This window comes from Mauremys reevesii, linkage group 10 (assembly GCF_016161935.1).
Source record: "Mauremys reevesii isolate NIE-2019 linkage group 10, ASM1616193v1, whole genome shotgun sequence".
Classification (NCBI taxonomy): domain Eukaryota; kingdom Metazoa; phylum Chordata; order Testudines; family Geoemydidae; genus Mauremys; species Mauremys reevesii.
Genome location: NC_052632.1, coordinates 81181336 through 81201767, shown reverse-complemented (window position 1 = coordinate 81201767; position 20432 = coordinate 81181336). Strand labels below are relative to the sequence as shown.

General features: G+C 45.4%; 1 protein-coding gene across 1 annotated transcript in view; it reads left to right on the top strand.

The window, feature by feature from the left end:
* Positions 1 to 1336: 1336 nt before the first annotated feature.
* The window catches only part of HS3ST6 (heparan sulfate-glucosamine 3-sulfotransferase 6), a 107404-nt gene continuing 88308 nt past the window's right edge, over positions 1337 to 20432 (top strand). The window contains exons 1-2 of the mRNA XM_039493386.1: positions 1337 to 1343; positions 1758 to 2514. Of these exons, the coding sequence (XP_039349320.1) occupies positions 1337 to 1343; positions 1758 to 2514 (764 nt within the window). The remainder of the gene's footprint in view (positions 1344 to 1757; positions 2515 to 20432) is intronic.

Below are 20432 nucleotides of genomic sequence, written 5' to 3'. Positions count from 1 at the left end.
GGGATTTGTACTGAGAACTCTCTGTTGAATTCAATGGAGAATTTCACACATGGATCAGTAGCAGGTCTGAGCATTCATCCTGGAAGCTAATTTCCAGACTTAAGGAAGCAGCTTGGTTTAATTATTAGTTTAATAATTAATGTTGCATCTCTTTTAGGGTTCAATAATAATATAATAAGAGTTTGCAATGTATTTATGTATTATTGGCTGAACTGGTAGCAACACTTAGAGAGAAGATTCCATTATAAAGACAGTTTTTCAGTTGCATATACCTTTGCAGAACTTTAACCATTTGGGTCAAAATTTTCCAAGCCGGGTATCTGCCTCAGGCTGAATTTTTGGGGAAAGTTTTGAGCAAAAATGGTGTAGCCATTTCCAAGATGGGGGAAAACACGCTGTTTTGCCCCTGATAACTACTGTTACAAATGTTATCTTGAGAAACTCTAGCTCCTCTATGCTTTGGAGCAGGGACGGGAAATTTGGCAGGGGATCACCATGGGATCAGAGCGGTGCCTTTTGCTGTCCCTCTGCAAGCCACACAGATCTGTTCAAGTGATTAGCATGTGAAAATTGCCAGTTGCTCATACACAGCAGAGGTTTGTTACAGATTGTGGCAACAAAATTCGTTGAAAGATTCTGCCTGGTATTGAGCATGCTTCACTCCTACACACCTGACGGAGCATGCTCCCTGCCAGGGCTGCAGGGGCTGAGCCTGACTTTACCGCTTTTGCTCCTCATGGCTGCCGGTGTCCCCCGTGGTGCCAGGTACTGGAACTGAGAACAATCTCAGACAGAGAAAACAGTTTTCCGTGGGCGCTCAGTGTCCCTCCTGCTGCTGCCCAAGTTGAATGCACAGGGGTGAGGAGGAGCAGAGGGGGGAGAGGGCAGGCAGAGGGGGATAGGCTGGAGTGATGTTCAGCGGCAGAGTGCATCAGGCTGGGGTGTAGGAAAGGGGACGCCAGGTCTGTAAGCATCACTTGAACACACCCCACGGACCCAGGACCCCAGCCTCAATAGTCCTCTCTTGTCTAGCAAATAGCTGGCAAATGGGGTTCCTCACCCCCACGCCTAGAGTCTGGTGCCTCGCCTGTCAAGACAAGGTGTGTTTTTAACTTGGCTAAGGTGTCAGACTCGTAGTGTGGACAAGGCAGGGTGTAGATTTAACAGGTGCTAAACTGCTCAAGCCCCTAGGGTGACCAGCTGTCTCCATTTTATAGGGACAGTCCTGATTTTTGGGTCTTTTTCTTATATAGGCTCCTATTACCCCCCCACCCATCCCGATTTTTCCCACTTGCTGGCTGGTCACCTTAGCTCAAGGTAACGCCTAGGCTCCCCCATGAACGGTAACTCCCCCGGTTTCAAACGCTGCCTTGTGTGCTAGCTCACCCCCTCCCATCCTAGCCCGGCCAGCGCCGGAGGGTGAAATCCCGGATCCCCCGCCCTCGTCCCATGGACCTCACTGGAGTCGGGAGTTCATTCTCGGGGTCTGGCTAGCGCCTCTCTGCCCCAGCAGGGGCCGTGCGCATCCCGCAGCCGGGGCCCGGCACCCCCGCCCCTGGGGCCGCCCCCTGCTCCGGCTGAGTGGCGCTGGGGGTGGGTGCGTGTCAAACTCCGCTCGCTCAGCCCGGCGCTTCGCAGGCGCATCCTGCAGAGCCCCAGGAGCCCGGCTGGCCCCTGCCTCTCGCCCCGCCGCTGCCTGCGCCGTCTCCAAAAGGGGAGGGACTTTGCCAACTCTCCGGCCCCTGTGCCCGGGTCAGGCACCCGCGGGGCTCCCCTGCCCCGCCCGGGACCGGCCGGCGGCGGACTCCGAGAGGGGACGAAGCAGCAGCAGCAGCAGCAGCAGCTCCCGCCGCCTGCGCGCCTTTGCGGGGTGCGCTCGGGGCTCCCCGCGGCAGGAGCAGGGGACCCGCCCCCCAGCGGGACGGTGGCAGAGGAGGAGGAGGAGGAGGAAGAAGGCGAAGGGGGCCGGCTCGGAGGTGGCTGCGCCGGTGCCCAGCGCTGGCCCCGGGACCGGGCGCTGCATCCTCCCGCGGCTGGGCAGCAGGCGGGGGGGCCCCGCTGTGCCAGGCTCGGCCGGGCCCGCGGGAGGCGGCGGCGGCCGCGGGGAGCATGTGCCGGCCGGGCGGCGCTGGCCGGCCCCGGCAGCAGCAGCGGCGCCCCATGGGAGGTAGCCGCGGCGGGCTGGCGGGGCAGCTGGGCGGGCTGGTGCGGGCGCAGCCCCGCGCCTCCTCGGCCTCCCCATGCTGCTGCTCGGCACCTACTTCTTCTACTGCCTGACGGGCTCCTGCGAGCCGCTGCCGCCCGCCGCCCCGAGCGGCCCGAGGAGCAGGCGGCGGCCGGGGGCCGGGCGGGGCCGGGCAGCCGGCGCTTCCCGCAGGCCATCATCGTGGGGGTGAAGAAGGGCGGCACCCGGGCGCTGCTGGAGTTCCTGCGGGCGCACCCCGCCGTGCGCGCCCTGGGCGCCGAGCCCCACTTCTTCGACCGCGGCTACGAGAAGGGGCTGCGCTGGTACAGGTGAGACCCGGGGCAGCCCGCCCGCCCCGTCCCGCCCCGCCCCGGGGATTCCTCCTCCGTGTACCCCGGGGCAGCCCCCTTCCTCCGCACCCAGCCCGGGGCACTCCCGTGTAACCCGGGTCACATCCCTTCTCTCGCACCCGATCTGGGGCAGTCCCGTGTACCCCGGGCAGCCTGCCCTGCCCCGCCCCGTCCCGGGGATTCCTCCTCCGTGTACCCCGGGGCAGCCCCCTTCCTCCGCACCCAGCCCGGGGCACTCCCGTGTACCCCGGGCAGCCCGCCCTGCCCCGCTCCGTCCCGGGGATTCCACCTCCGTGTACCCCGGGGCAGTCCCGTGTAACCCGGGTCACATCCCTTCTCCCGCACCCGATCTGGGGCACTGCCGTGTAACCCGGGTCAGCCCCTTTCCCCCGCACCGGGCCCGGGGCACTCCCGGGTAACCCGGGTTCGCTCCTGCTCAACCCGGGGCACTCCTGCCCTTCTTGCTGGTTTCGCTCCTTCTCCCACCCCACTCAGTCCAAGCGACGCCTCTGTAATATACACCGGGTTACCCCCTTTCCCTGCACTCAATCCAGGTCACTTCAGTGTAATCCGGGTTCACTCCTGCTCCCCCACCCAACCCGGATCACTCCAATGTAATCCCGGATCGCCCCTGCTCCCACCCCACTTCATCCAGGTTACTCCTCTATAATGTACTCCGGGTTACCCCCTTTCCCCACACTCAACCGGGGTCACTTCAGTGTAATGTGGGTTCACTCCTGCTCCCACCTCCACTCAATCCAGGTGACTCCTTTTTAGTGTAGTCCAGGTTAGCCCCCTTTCCCTGCACTCAATCCAGGTCACTAATCCGGGTTCACTCCTGCTCCCACCCAACTCCATCCAGGTTTACTCTGTTGTAATCCGGGTTACCCCCTTTCTCTGCACTCAGTCCAGGTCATGCCAATGTATTCTGGATTCACTCTTTCTCTCCCCCCCCCCAATCCAAATAACTCCTCTTTATTGTAATTCAGGTTCACTCCTGTGCCCACCCCACTCAATCCACGTTACTCTATAGTAATCTTGGTTAGCCCCTGGTCCCTCCACTTAATGCAGGTTACTCTTCTTAAATGTAATCTGGGTTCACTCCTGCTCTCCCCACTTAATCCAGATTACTCCAGTATAATCTGTGCTCACCCCTGCTCACATCCACTCAATCTAGGTTACTCCTCTTTAATATAATCCAGGTTAGCCCTTGCTCCCAACAATTCAATCCAGACTAACCACCCCACAATCCATACAATTCAGGTTGCCCTCTGCTCCCATTCAACTCAATCCAGGTTGCCCCTCTAAAATTAATTACTCTCTCTTTAAAATTTTTCTCTGCACACTTTTTGAAGGGGTTGTGGTGTAGAAAAATGACCTGGGTTGCATTGGTTTTCTCCCATTAGAAAAAGGCAATGAAAATCTTTCGAGGCATGAATGGGCTTAGTTTAAAAAAAAAATCGTGGCAGGGAGTGTGTTTGTGGGAACCCCGTGCTTAGTTTTTATTAGCAGAGTGACTAAAATGCCACTGGTAAATCTACCGGTTGGGTGGGGGCAGATTATTTACTTTGTGTATGGCCTTTATAGAAGTGGGCCCAGCCTTTCCCAATCTCTCCCTCCTTGGGAAATCATTCACCTCTTTGGGTCTCTGCGGATGCTGCTTTTTCATAGCACAGCAGGACTGAATGCCCCATGTGCATAATAAATCGTGAGCCGCTTCTCTGCAGCATCAGACAGTTTAAAGTGTGCCGTCCTGTGTCAGGCCAATGGTGGGGTATCTGGCAGTGCCTTGGTCTCTGCTCCAATGCGAAAGCAACAGGTTTACAGTGATCAGACTTTAAGGCGCAGACTGTGCCGTCCTGTGTGCTTGGAAAGCTCTTAGCACATGCTGGGTGCTCTCTGCTTAAATAATAATAATCAGTCTAATTTTTTTTTATTCTTAACACTTAAAAACAACCTTTTGTTGACAGAAGTTCCAGAACTAAACAATATTTAAAATGACCTTTCATGGCTGCTAGTTGCAAGGCTGGCTTTCTCCGCAAACATGTTTATCAGAACAAAACCTGTCTTTGTGTTGCAAATCCGATGACTTCTTGTTTCCTGAGTCTGAGTGTTATTTCAGGGATTCGGAGGCCAGTGATCAACAAATCAGTGTTCTTAATAAAAACAAAAATTAAATTGCAGGCGTTGATGGGAACACACCATTGCAAGTTTGTTGGTTAATGTCAGCATTAACCCAGTGAATCATACATGATAGGAAGCCCTGGGTCTATTTTTCAGAGGAGCTGATCACCAGCCGTTCTTACTGCCTTCAGCTGGAGTTGTGAGCGCTCAGTAACTGTGAAAATCAGGCCCTCTGTTCTTAACGCACCACACTGTACCTATATGTGGCAGGCTTAGTTGGTTCTGGGACAGATGGCAGAGTCTAAGGAAAGACTGATGAATCTAGGATAAAGCTGGAGACTTGGCTTCTGAATTACCTGGGATTTATGGTTTGAACCCTTAATATTTTATCCTTGATACACCTGCAATTTTTCCCCATTTCCTTTTACAGTATTTCATTTAGGGAGTTTAGAAAAGACTGAGTAACCATTAGCATTGCATGACATGGTTGAATCTATCAAAGGAATCACTTATTTACAGTGGGTTGGAAATATTGTCACAGTGGAGAGAAGTGGGGGGAAAAACCTATTGTCTGAATTCCCTGATACGTTACGGTTGCCCCGTTGTGTCAAAGGGCAGAACCATATTGATTCAAGGGAGTTGTTTGGTTTCAAGGGTTTCAATGGAGTTGAACTTTTCGGGCGATAAAACATTTGGAAGAGCAGCTACTGTGCATGTGGTGTCTATTAAAGGTCCATGTCTTGGCCGACTGAAAGTGTCTGGGCCAAATTCACTCATGGTGTAAATCCCCTGAAGTCAGTGAATGAATCTAGCCTGTTAGTTTGAAGAAAGCCAACATGTGCAGATTGATAAAGTGTCACTATTTTATTCAAACATCTGAAAGTAATAAAATGGGGAGCCCTGTCTGTCTTTCTGTCGGTCTGTCTGTTCAGCTATTGTTTTCTCTTTTAAACCAAAACAAAAAAAGATTTTTTTCTTTTCAATTACTTCATCTTTCTTCACATTTCTTTCCGTCGCGGGGAAGGTTTAAGGTAATAATTCTCCCTGAAACACAAACCCTTGAAAATCAGGGCTTTAAACGGAAAGTGAGGTAACGTTAGCCCCACAGTTACAGCTCTGTAATGTCACATCTGGATTGTAAAGTTGTTGTCTTAGTGCACCTTCAAGTACAGTCAGCAGCTAAGTTATTTTTATGATTGTATTAATGTTACAATGATTTATGATTTCATTTCTAAGTTCCATATAGTCCTATGGGGTTGACAATAATCAGTAGTCTCTCATTTTTGTTGAAAACTAATAGATGGACCTAACCAGCCAGAAAAACATTTTAATGACAATTATACACATTATTAAACCCAGTATAGAAGTTAGAATATTCTTATATTGTTAGTAGTGGAGCCAAGAAAAAGTTGCCGCGTATACCGCAGAGGTATAAAATGAATAAATACTATGCTTAGTACCACATTAGTTGTGAATTTTGAGGGATATAAATGTTTGCAGGGAGTTTAGGTGATACCAACAAAATGTTTTAAAATGGTTCTGAGCATTGTGGAGTCAGTGGAAGTACAAGTAGAGAACATTTTTATATCATTAACTGAATCACAGAAATGAGTGCAATATTCTAGAAAGATGTGACCATTTTCTCTCTGGTAAAGAAGAGTCTTTAAAGAGACTTCACGGTGATTCAGAGTAGAGCAAGTCTGCATTCAAAACAATGTGCATAAGAATATTTTGTCTATTACTCTTTGCTCTTCCAGTTTTATTTTCTTATAAAAATGTATTTTCATTGTTATTTCTTCATCAGACTGAGCTAAAGTTGAGGTGTGCCTGTGTGAAAAGAAACGGTGGATGAAAGTTTCAGCTTTTCCTAGGACTATCTCAAAGTGGTGTAAACATTTTTTAAATATTTGAATGAGCCAAGAAACTAAAATTACACCAAAGCTTTTAATGCCAAGACATTGGGCCCTGGGGCACCTGTAGCGTTGTTGCTTGTCTTAAGTAAATTAAAAAAAATTCCTCTAAAATATGGACAATCCCAGATTCCCTTTCTTCATAATCACAGTTCAGTCTCTCATGCTCGGAACAATTGCTGTACTGAAATGAGCAGTATTTAGTTGTAGTTATGGAGTAGCTTATATTATATTACCCACTTAAAGCATTGTTTAGTTAATTGATTACAAACATTCATTCTAGGTTAGTCTTTCACTGTGTATTTAAATTCAATTTATCTGCTCTCCCTTTTTGAAAAGGGTAGGGTGGGGTGGGGGTCTTTGTTAATGACTCGAAAGCCTTCAGCATAAACCAACCAAATATCTAATGTGACGGTTTTCTGGTTACTATAGCTTTAACTCATAATATGAGAATAAACCGCTTTCCTTTCTGGATTATAACATAAATAACCTAATGGACAATCCAAGCATGAAGTGAATTTTTATCCTAAAGCAAAACCACTTTTTTCTTTTTTTTTTCTTTTTTTCGCTGCACTTAACACTGTGTAAACTAAACCTAAATGGAAAGCAAAGCTGATGTTTGTAGTTAGCTTGGCTACTGGGGGAAAAGTGCACTGTCTTTCAAAGGAGAAGGAGTCCTTTTTTTTAGTTAAATATTAGCACTTTATTGTCTCTGTGTAGTTATTTCTCTGCTTTATGGAAAAAAAGAAAAGGGAAAATGTAAGTTGCATGAAGATGTAAGTTGACAAGTGATTTTTTGAATTCTAGCAGGAATATTTTTAGGGATGCTAACAAACCATGAAGACATGGGGGCAGTTCTGCACTCATTTGGATTGGTGCATATATCCACTAACTCTACTGAAGTACCGGGCCAGATCCTCAGCTACTGGAATAAATTGACAGAAATCCTTCATTTCACTGGAGCTGTGTCTATTTACACCAGCAGAATATCTGGCCCAATGCAGTTACTCTGTATTTGCCATGTAAATGAGATCAGAATCAGAGCCACAACCTGTATTGGAAGGGTCTGGATAGAAATAACCATAGAATATTTCAATTCAATACAACTTTTATGTGGAGAGTTTCTAGTTTTAAAAGGCCGTGGCTGATTTAACATACAGCAGAAATTGCTCATCTCTGATTGTATAACTGGGGATTGTTTGGGGAGAAAATCTATTTAAAATGTTGCATTTGATTTTTTTGTTTGTTTGTTTTGTTACTAGTGCTGAGATTTTTCTTTCAGATTGTTAGATCTTAGTTTGTCCTCATCGCAGCTATAACTTAAATGGATTCTCTAAAATCTCCCATCTCCTTGCGTCACAGCACATCCTCAACGATTCTAGTGTCATGGGGAAAATATGGAAAAGTTTGGAATATGGGGATTTGGGGTAACTGAGGGAAGTTTCAATGGAATGACTAGATCTTTAGAGACATCGTTAGATAGCAGGGAGCTCTGGGTAGTTAAGGTTTTTAAAATCAGCTGATGCAAAGAGCAGTTTCCCTGCACTGAAGCACTGCAGAATGCAACAGCGCAGACTAGCCAGTTCGTTGTCAACTGAATAACTAGAAGTGCATTTTCTACTTCCTCATCTTATTTACGATCCTCTTCGTCCCGCAGCCTGTACTTTGCTACCTAAAGGAACACAGTTTTATAGATGCAGGATAAGTGCGGTGCTGCGCCGAAGCACTAGATAACTGATCACGTCTTTGTTGCCTCTGACAAACACTGAAAGTGCAGCTGCTGAAAGATTAGCCTCTTGCACCACAAAATTTCACACTGCGGATGTTGGCCCACATCAGATTTTTTATAGGAACTTAAAACAAATGCATACCTCATTAATTTTTTGGGGGCATAAATAACAAAGCCACACAGTCATGGCTGCGTGTATGCAATAGTAACAGCTGGCAGGCCCTTGTGTATGAATATCAATGCTTGATCTGTGGACCGTGCTATAGCAGAGAGGTTATGCATAGTAGTTGTGCCCTTAGGCCTCCATCAATTTAATAAAACAATTTCAACCTGCTGAATTTCTTTGAGCCTCTCCCCCCAAACTTTGTATTTCTTAATTTTTCCCTTGTTCAAGAACAGTGCCCAAAGGCCCAAAGGAGGAGCTAATTATTAATAATGTTCCTGCACACACCTGTGTGTGCATATGTGTGTATAGAATGGCATTAGAGACAGTTAAACCTTGCCATCTGCAAGCGTTTCTTCTGTCTCACTGGTGGAGGCAAGTGACAATCTTATAAGGGAGCTGGGAGACAGGATTTCTTGGGGCAGGCTTTCTGATCTGTAAATCTTGTCCTTAAGTCTTTGCGCAGCAGCCGGAAAAGATACACAAAAAGACACTCTGATCCCAGTGTTGCTCTTTTGACATTAGCTGAGAATGTTATTGGCACTTGAAAAGCAGAGTTAAGTGGATGCCTCAAGGGTTTTTGTGTGTGTTGTGATTTGTGCAGCCAGATCAAGACATCCTACAGCAGGATCCGTTAAATAAATGGACAGTTTAGCTTCCTAGTGATCGCCAAGATGCATTTTGGCATGAAACTCACGTCCTTGCTTGAGGAAAGCTTTTCTTAGAAGCATTTAAGTAATATATAGGTAGGGAGAGACAAAGAAATGGTACAAAATAAACATGGAATCAGCTGACAAAACATCCAAGGAGCTTGGCTTTAATTCATTATCTTTATTCGTTGACAAAGGCTAATCTGCTTTCCTAATGAACTAACTTCCAAATCCTCAAAGTTTGAGAGCAGCCTGTCTTTCACAGTGTCTTTCTACAAATTGAGTTCTGGAGCACATTTCTTATTTATCATTTTATTATCTCATTTTTTAAAATGTCAGAAGTAGAGCCCATCTTCACCACCTCCAAACCCCTCACATCAAGTCATGACAATCCAATAAATAAATATAAAACACAAACAAAAAGACAGAAAAGACAGTCAGGCTAGCCCCTCGTTAAGAAATATTAAGCTTTGCACCTTAAATTAGCTGGGTCTGTAGAATAACAATTTAACTTTCTTTCAGCTGAAATAGTAAAATTAACTCACCTGAATAGCAACCCTTTTGTGTTCTTAGCATGCTGTTAGTTACATAACATTTAGCCGTGAGCTCTGCAGATACCAAGCCAAATGATCCTCATATGCATAAGTGTTTGCAGGATTGGGCCCTCTCTGGGTGCTATGCCCATGTTTTGCTGCTTCACAATATTTGGTCTAGACGGTAGTTCTGAAGCAATCCGTTGGGATGCAGAACATGCAGATTTTGGCATTTTGCAAACTGCTTTCAAATGGGATTAAAAATAGCTTTTATTGCTGCTCGGATGGGGAAGAAACATTTGAAAATGTTTAAGATGATCACAGGGCGGGCATTATTCATGATGACCGAGACGGGCTATGCTGTTGCTGTTTCGAAAACTCTTTGCAACTAAAGCATAATCAGCTCTGAGGCAAAGAGCCTGATTCTGATCTCACGTACATCAATTTCACACAAGCGTGATGCTGTTGACTTTAATGGGGTGGCTTCTGGTTTTGGCCCCAGTCCAAACCCCATAGAAGTCAATGAAATTCTCTTCACTCACTTCAACAGACTTTAGATCAAACCCTTAGACTGGTGCAACTGCAAAGGAATTAGGCCTATTTATTCTCTGTGTTGTTAAATGGACACCATCAGGTTAAAACTGATTAAGGCTGCATGTTGTTATTAGCTATGGTCTTCCTGATAAAAGCTCTGACTCCTAGGATGTAACAAGTTATGTTCTTTGTAATCAGCTGCGCAAGACTTTTAATTAATTTTTTAAAACAAATTTGCAATGTAGTGAAGCCTTGGGGAGTGACATGGGTTTTTACATGGTTTAAAACAGTACTGCCAACCCTAAGCATTCAAAAACCATGAGGCAGGCCCCAAGAAATCATGTGATTGTGTTAAAAATCATGAGATTTAACAAATAATACACTTGGAATTCTTTTTATATTTGCTTTCTGACTTTTGAACCTTTGGAATTCAGGTTTTCAAGCTTATCTCTGCAACCACAAGGATTAAAACTTACTGTTTTTATACAAAAACTCAGATTCTTGTGTATTCACATGATTTCAGGGTCTGAAGTTTTAAGAAGAACCTCAAACATTGTGAAACTCTACTAAAAAAATAGCAAAAGCAAAAGCACTGCTGTTAGTTTAATTATTATAGAACAGTTTTAAATAATTGTCATTGTAAAATAAATTACATTCAACACAAAACAATGTGCCTCCATGACATTTGTTCATATTTTCTGTGCATTTGTGAATTTTGATTTTGTGGTGTGTCATGATTTTTCTGCTATGACAATCAAATCAATGTTACAGTTAATATAGTTATTAAAATCTTACCTATGTTACAGATAACTTCCTAGATTAATAAAACTGAAAGAACTTAAAAAAAATTCCAATTTACTCTTTGCACTTTATGCTGTTTGTTTACTTGGTGCATTTCTCTATTTGGACAATGAAAATAAACTAGTCAGTTTCACTTTTGTTTCTAGTCATTTTCTCTTTCTTACTTTCATGATTTCATGCAGTGCTGCATTGTCTGAATTGCAAACACTACCTTTATTTATAAACTGTTTTCATTAGCATGAAGGCCATCACGGAAATATTGGGGTCTTCAACTTTTTGAAAGCTTTTTTTAATACAAAATATTAATTCTGGATCAAATTTGTCCTGGGTCCCTTTAAGAAAAAGGACTATTTAAAAGTAGCATTAAAGGAAAAGTTGGGGCTGATTATCGGAAGTTCTGAGCAACTTCAGCTCCCGTTGAACTTCAACAGGGATTTGGGGTACTCAGCTGTTCTGAAAATCCAGCTTCTTAATTGTAACATGGATAGATACAATGCAACATTGCTTCTGTAAATGGGGATGGTACATTGCAAAGTATTCTTCTTGTCTTGATGATTTTAAATTGATCTATCCAGTGTATGATCATGTACATTGTATCGGATAACATGAAGTAATTGCGATTGTCCAGAAAGACAATAACGCCTTTCTTAGCAGCAACACTATTTATTCTTGAAAATATCGTGTTTTTTTCTCTCTCTCTAGACAGCTTCTACAAGTAAATAATGACAGGAAAGTGGAAAAGGCTAATGGATTTAGATGCTGCCTAAATGCAAATGGAATCTGTTACTTCAGACTGTTCAAAGATTTTTAAAATAGTAATTATAGTCACTCTGCGAAGGAAGTGGGCTGCTCAGAGGAAGTTGTGGAGGGAAGCACAAAAGTTAATTGGAGAACATGCTTAAAAGCTTATTCCTGACCCTTTCAAAAACTCTTCACTGTATTAAGCTTGGGTGGGGATTGAAAACTTGGCTAATGAAAGGCCTGGTTTAATACCGGATTTAGCTCTAAATGGCTTTTCAAAGAGCTTTCAAAATCCATCTGCTTACAAAGCTCATCAGCAAGGGACTGATTCTCTCCCCCCCCTTCTGCAAAATGGTGGCCTGCCCAAAGCAGAAGCTGCTGCATAAGAGTTGTCTCTGATGGCAAATGCTTTAACGAGTCAAGGGGTTAACTTCAGATCAGCTACCCCACCCCCTTGCACGGGTGCTCAGGGGAAAGGCTATAAGCTGACAGCTTGGGAGGCAGTGGGGAGAAGGGAGTTTGGGTTTCACGCCTGAGGTCTAAAGGTCATGCTGAGCCCCAAGCAGGAAGCAGGTCACTTCCATTGCTTACTGACCCTACAAGGTACTGATCATTCTGGCCCCGATTCCAGCAAAGCACTTAAGCATGTGCTTAACCTTAAGAATATGATTAGATCCCCATGAAGTCAAGGGGAATTTACTCACATGCTTAACATTAAGCAGTGTGGAGCGCCACTTGTCCTCGAGGGAGGGACTTGGGAGACCTGGCCTGCTGGGCCAGTCACGTCACCGCTCTGTGCCTCAGTTTATTAATCTGTAAAATGGGGATAATGATACTGCCCTCTTTTGTTAAAGCACTTTGAGATCTACTGATAAAAAGCACTATAGAAGAGCTAGGGATTGTTGTTGTTGTTCTTTTATTATAATACATACTGAAAAACAGACCTTTCTCCTTGCATCTGAATATTTCTGCTGAGTTTCTCCAGTCAGTCTCTATGTGCCACACAAAGCAACAGTATCAAATCCCAATCCCTCCTTCCCCTTTTCCCTTCACAGTCTCCATTCCTCATCTCCTAAAATGAAACCAAAAACCGGGGGTTACACAAGGGAAGGGTAATAATAAAAGGTAATAAAAGGGATTTTTAAGAAATGCCCCCAACTTGCTTATGATTCCAAAGCTACTTTGATTTTTTAACTTTCTTTCCTGCAAGTCCCTCCCTAACTTTTGCAGCTCCATTTGCGGTTGCTGTTGTGAAATGGTGACGTGCATTAATCCAACAGCAAGGGCTCTTGGTTCTAAACCACATCAGGCTAGGGATAAAAGGGAGCTATAGATGGTGAATGTCAAAATCTCTTTAGAATTCACTTCCTTTGTTAGATATTTGACTTGTGGGAGAAGGAGGTGAGATGGGAATGAGAGGAAGAAGGGGCCAGGGGAGGCAGCCGTCAAACAGGTTTAGGGTTTTAATTTTGAAAGCTTCAAAACTTGCAGAGATTATGGACCAAATCCTGCTCTCTCTTAGGGTGTAAATCTGGAGTAACTCCAGTGAAGTCAGTGGTGAGAGTCTAGCCTCTTGTCTCAGGTTCCTAGGTCAGGTTTTAATGCCGTGATCTTATTTTCAAGTGAGCCTTTATTTTCTAAAAGATCTATGGACGTGCTCCAGGAAATATTCACCACCAGGCACAGGCCTTACTACCACAAACAGTTGCATTGGCTTCAGTGGGACACCTTGCGATACTCTCCTGAGTAGGGGTTTGCTGGATCATGCCCTATTTCTGCTGCATGTAACAGTTACATCCAGCTCATGCCCAACAGAGGGTTTTACAATAGCGGTACCCAAACTTTGTTCCGCTTGTGGCAGGGAGTGTCGCGTTGGCACCGAGGGCTGCACTGTAGTTTCAGGAAATAGATTGCGGCTTTCCTCAACTTCAGTTTGGGACTCATATCTACTGCGGGTCTCAACGTGCAGTGCCCCGCCAGCCTGTGGCTCTGACGGCATGAGCCTTGCAGACTGGGCTCCGAGGGGTCTGTGGGCCAGAACCCCTGTGTTAGGGTCCCGCAAGCAGAGAAGCGTTCAAGAGCTGCGATTTCCCCATTCGTTTCACTTTAGCCGCCACCCCCATCTCTGTCTCTGTGGTCCCCAAAGTGTCCATGTTGGAAGGTACAATGTGCTCACCCATTGCTCAAAAGTTGCAAACCCTCATTTTAGGTGAATAATTCACATCAAATAATGCGGTTTGACAAATTGTGGCTTGTTTCCCCCCCCCCCCGCCCCGGTAATAAATTGCTTATGAACACACACATCTGAAAGGTGTCAGCAATTCCGAATTATTCACAACTCCCCTTGGTGAATAGTTCTTGGGCTGCAGATTGTCCGAAATGCAAACGGGGACTGTTACAATTCAGCGTACGGTTTGCTCTGTAACTTCAGCACCTAACTCCTGCCGGGTGTCTGACTAACTTATTCTGAAGGCTTAAGTGGGCCTTTAAGGGGGGTGTGGAATGGGATGTCAGGCCGCACATTTCAAATAGTAAATTGCACATCGTGGCTGTCAATTAAATAATAATTATTTATGATTTGTGTTACCGTCACACCCAGGTACCCCGTGCTATGGACCAGGACCCCACTGTGTTGGTTGCCGTATAAACACTGCACAGGAAGACTAGCCCTGCTGTGTAATCTTCCATTTGTGTGGTGTGTGTTGTTTCGCTAAATCGTCCAATCAGGGAACAAGGCACAATACCATGTGACTGATATAACTAATCAAGACGGCCCGAATTTTGCATTTTGAATAGTGTAATCAAATATACAAAATTTGCTTCCTGCAAATATTCTCATTGATCGTTTGCCTTTTGTGAGTAGCGGGGCTAGGAAAGCCTCAATACACAAATGACAGGGCCGCAAACATCTTGTAATCAAAACACACTGTCAAATTGGATTAAATATTCACTGCAAATATTTGCCTCTCTTTATCAAGCTGTAGTATTGAAGATGTTCCAAAGTGAAGAAATCGCGGCACCAACAGGACATCATAAGTGTAAAATTCTTTATTTGAAACAGCTGATCTAAAGGAGCTGGTGTGGGGGGAGGGAGGGAGAGACAAGTGATTTCAGGCCTCAAAATAGCTGTGAATTTTAACACAGAACATTGATTACAAGCAGGAGAGAATTACATTAATGTAGTCACTTGTCACTGGGGTCTTATTAGTAATCTTCACTCATTAGTCTGGAGAGAATAAGAATGTGACCTTGTTAAGCGTCCTTGCTGTTGGAAGTACTGACCATTCTGGTTGATTTACCACTTAGATTCATAAATATGCCGCGTTCTTGCATGCATATGCAGCAGGTGTATTTGCAGCTATAATGAAGAATTAGCAATCTCCTAACCGGCCACCATTTGTACTCATTTGGTAGTTCAGCTGGCGAATTAGCAGGTGTTTTGGACGTGTACCATATTGTGCAAAAAGGAGTCTCTGGTGATTGATGGGAAGGCACAAGAAATCTGACAGATATGGTCCCCGGAGACCAAATCATCTTTCCTTCTCTCCCCAGCTTCTTGTGTTCTGTGTAGGGACCTGGATGCAGCAGGCCTGCTGCTGCTGCTGCTGCTGCCGGGGGGTAGGCAGCATTCTGGGAGCCCCTCCATGGTGTCTGAACTCTGCATGTGCAGCAGAGCTGTGAGAGCTCCCTAAACCCCGTATTGCCAACGATGGAGCCCTTAGCACTGGGGCTGGGGTGGTTGATCCACTGGCCACTCCCCACCCTGGATTCCTTCTGACCCTTGTGGATTTCACCATCACACAACCTGCTCACGTGAGCTGTGGGCTGAGGGCAGAATCGACCCCTACGTGACTTTAACATTCAGCCTTCCCTGGCCCCTTGCACCAGAGGTGACCCTTATCTCAGAACACTCCACAAACGTTCACTCAGTCCGGCAGTCCCCGTGTGAGGTTGGTACATATTCTCCCCTTTCACAGATAGAGGTAAATAGAAGCACAAAGAAGCTAAAGTGACTTGCCCAAGGTCACATGCAGAGTCAGTGGCGGACCTGGGACTAGCAAACCAAGATTCTTGTTTTCTGAGCTCTGTTTTAACCACGGGGCAGTGCTGCGCCAATAGAGAGCTTACAGCTTTGGATTTGTGATTACTCTACCTTTCCCCTCGTGCTTCTCCCTTATGCCCTATCCCCTGGTTGGCAGGGTTACCTGGCTCTAAACAGACTCTGTCCTGGCTATAAGGTGACACAAGCCACGTGCACCGTGATGTAGTTTTTAACTTCCTTGAGCAACTGGTAGGCTCATTTTTTATCTAACATGCATTATGCATCTCTCTTTAAGTGCATCTGCTGGGGAGATTGTAGGGCTGCGGAAGTCACCCTGTTGTCCTTCTGTCCAGGTGTATAAATGTGCACTTTTCAAATGGCTGATTGCACCCCAACAGATGTGCTGTTTTTTTTGAACACCTAAATGCCGAGTCGTCGTTGCTAATCTTGCCCTGTGCCTTGAAGTCGCACTGTAATTCCTAGTGACAAGTCGTGTGTCAACGCCCGATGGAGGAATTGTCAGTAATGATGGCAGTGAAAGCAGCCCTCCGATTACCGGGTGCACAGAGCCGGCTGTTAAAGGAATATGAAGAAGGCTCAATACGTGTCATTGATCAGGTGCTCGACTAGGAGCTCTCCCGCACGTCCGTACACAGTCCCTCATTACTTACACTTGTCAATTGATGCTTGGGGTTTGGGAGGGAGCCGTTGGCAAGGGACTGAATAGGCTGCCAATAAAATGCTGTCCATCGCCGCCGCCTGCTCAACGAGAGTGGCATGCTGAGGTCTCCTGGGTTATTGATGGCAACGCAAACCTTTTCATGGACTGTCCTAACCTTGCTCGCGTTTGCCTGCCAAGTCCCTTCCCTGAAGTGACAACTCAGTGGGGTGTGTGTGCTGGGGCTGCATCGGAGACACTGAGCTTTTGGCATAACCAGAGGAGGTTATTCTCTCCATTGAGCGCGTACGCTGCTTCCTCTGGCCGCTTTTATATTTCAGAAAGTCATGTTCCAAAGCCACACAAACGGTGAGAAAAATGCAAGGGCCGCTGCCAAGTCAGTTAGGGTCAGAATTTTGGTTTTGTTGAAGGAAAGAAATGTTCATTTCAATGAAAAGCTTTTTGGGGGGTAGATTTAAACATTCGCCTGCCGTGTTGGAGACCCAAGCATGAGGCAAAACCTATGTCCGCTTGGGCTAATATTCGGAAGTGAAATTGGTTCCACTTTGCCTGGCTAGTCAATCGATTTTTATTTTGTGTCCAAGTGAATGAAATGCAGCAAGTGAACAGGCAGGATGCGGAATGGTTATTGGTTTCTAAAAAGGAAATAAAAGTTCGTCATAGGGGGCCTGGTTCTCCTCCGACTTCCACATGGTTTTGTCACTTATGCCTGTGCAACAGGGGTGTAAAATGTTACTAGATCAGAATGTGCCCATGTTGTACAAGCACAAATTATTATTCATTTCGGCTACGGTAGAATCTAGGTACAGTAGAAGCTCAGAGTTAAGAACACCACAGGAATGGAGGCTGTTTGTAACTCTGAACAAAACGTTATGGTTCTTTCAAAAGCTGAACATTGACTTAATACAGCTTTGAAACTTTACTTTGCAGAAGGAAACGCCGCTTTCCCCTGGGTTTTTAGTAGTTTACGTTTAACACAGTACTGTACTGTACTTGCCTTTTTTCTTTTTTGTCTCTGCTGCTGTCTGATTCTGGTTCCAAATGAGGTGTGTGGTTAACTGGTCAGTCTCTTAACTCTGGTGTTCGTAACTCTGATGTTCTACCGTACTTCAGTCCAGGATCAGGGCCCATGGTCTAGGCAGACAAGTAATGAAGAAGACAGTGTCTGCCCTGAGAGCATATGTGGTGACCACAGTTGCAGGTGAGAATCATGCTCAACTTCTCTAGCACTATATTATGTTGACTAGAATGAGCCATATTTGGATTTCAGCTACATTGGTGTCACTGTCAATCCTCTTGGCAAGTTGTACTGCTTATTTACAGTAGTACAACTAAGAGCAGAATTTGGCCCTGGGTGTTTCACTAACGAGGTCTGACTTGTTTGTCAGGATTTTCTGTGAACCTGCTGGGACTTTTTAGTCTGAGGTAGCTACTGAAGTTGTTACTTATTTAATATTTACAAAGCATCATTAATGTATATGGGATTTCACAGAAATAAAAGACACACATTACCCAGTGTGGACCTGCATGTTTTTACCCACTCAGATATTTATTTGCTTTCTGCAATATGGCTTGGATTGAGGGGAGGTCAATCTTCTTGGCTGCTAGACAGGCTTTGTTACAGAATGAGGCACGGTTTGGTACTAATTGACGGTATTGCTCATCTCCTTTTCCTGTCTCTTCCTCTATGACACTGTCTATAGACACTTTGGGTACAACATTGGAGGACAAACACAGAGATCCAGTCTCCCAGCTACCGCACTGCCAAATGGGTGTTGGAAATATTCTGCCGGTGTAGACGGTATCACTTGCATTGAGTCCCATTCTAAGGAACTGTGCTCGACCCCACAGTTTAAACAGGGGCAGATCATATTTTCCACCCTGGGGGTTAAATAGTTTGTTCCCTGCATATACCAGCACCCAATCCAATTCAACCAGTCGACGGTCCTGTACTGCTGACAACTTCTTGCTGTGACTTCAGGTTCCACCCAGGTCACATCATTTTTTGTTACAACCAGAACTGCTTAAAAGGACACAGAAGATTCTGAGGTCGAGTGGAACACTGGACATGCTTATTCATTTGCATATTGTTACCCACAGTGCTTTGCAAGCTCGCCATTAATCTTGCAGCAGATGCTGGTGGTAAATCTCTGTTCATTTTTGTATAGCACATTTCCCCCCCCTCCTGATTTTCTTTAATCAGTGCAGAGCATCTCAGGTCTCCAATTTTACCTCTTTTACATTAGTTAAAAGTGACTCTTGCACTCAGTGAAAAGCCATTGTTGGCTGACTCAGCATGTCCTGCTTTTTTATGAATTGGCAGGTCTTTTTTAAACGCAAGCTTTTTTCCTGCCATAGTTCTGTCTCTGGCCTCACTCATTTCAGAACCTGCCTGGGCTCCTTTAAACCAAGTAATGGGAGAACCTCCAGAGACCTCTGTTTGGATGATTATCCAAACCTCTTCTGAACCTCCTGAATCTGATAATCGAAGAAGGTGCTCTCCTGAGATATGAGGTGTTCTGGAGAGATTTCTGGTGTTTCCAGCTTCTGATCCATCTAGAAATACCAAAAAAACCCTCATGCTTTTATTTTTTTGTGGTATTTCAGCACATCTGTTCCTGGTCCCGGCCTCATCATGAAAATGCAGAGGCCCCAGGAACAGACTGAACAAGTATTTGTCTGAAAGGCTTCAAACCTCAAAATAGGAGATGGCTGTTGAGGTTGGTTTTGAGTCAATTCCTGTGTTACCTGAACATAGTCTCCTTGTGTCTTGCTTTCATAGTCGGAACCCTTCCATCCCTATTTCTACAGCCCTGAGTTTGTCACTTAAATAGGAAGTAACCAGTGCCCTGGTCATTGCTTAATCCTCATTGAGAAGCCAACATCACCCATCCCAGATTTTAAGGGTTCAGTCCAAGCCCTGGCGGCATGGGCAGCAGCTAAGGCCAGCTAAGCACAGGTACGTCCTCCAGCAGCCAGCCCAACTCCCCGCGTTCAAGCAGAGCAAGTGTGTGTGTGTCTATCCCTGCTGGGAATTACACCTCCCACCTGCCGTGTAGACAAACACTAAGGGACCAGATTCTGTTCTCATTTACACTGGTGTATATCTGGAGTAACACCACTGATTTCAGTGGATTAACACCAGAACAACTGGACTGAGACTCTGGCACAAAGTCAACAATAATAATAAAAGATAATACCACAATTGATTTGGCAAAGCAAAGCAAAGAAGCAGCTGCCAAAGTTGTTTGAAACTACAGAGTCCCAATGGGTTGTCATAATCAGTCTGGACAGAGTCTTGGAGTTTGGTGCTCTGGCTAATTTCCTAACATACAAATGAAAGAGAAACTTGGTGGTCCAACGTAATCCAGATCTCTCTTCATCTAGGGAGATTCTATATAGGGACTTGATTCTGATCTTGTTATAAGGCAGATACAAGGGCTATGTGTTTAGAACTTCAAATTCATTTGGTTTTGAGTGTGCTAAGAAACTAATTAAGGGCCAGATTCTGCAGCCTTTACTCATGTGACTTAACAGAGTAAGGACTAATCATAGGAGTAAGACTTTGCAAGATCAGAGTCCTACATGCAAAGAGTGAGTTATTGAATGTGTAACATGACCAAATATGTCAGTGACTCAATTCCACGTTTAGCGTTGAACCTCCCGATAGCTCTACTAAACCATTTTTCTAGTGACATGTTAATTGAAAATAACTGAAAATTTAGGTCCCAGTTTATCTCCCAGCAACGTCTGTAATTGGCAGCTAGCTGATTTCAGTTCTGGGTTTTTAACGTTCGTGACCCAATTAAGGAACCCTTACATGCACACTTACTCACTCATCAGCTTGGGTAAGGGGTAGAGACAACCTGTCCCCGCTGATAGTGGGGGGCGGGGGCAGCGGGATGGCAGAGTGTGGGCAGCTGGCTTCAGCAGTGTTACTGAGCATGCTCAGTACAAGCCAAGCAGCAAATCTGGGGAGGCATGTGACCCC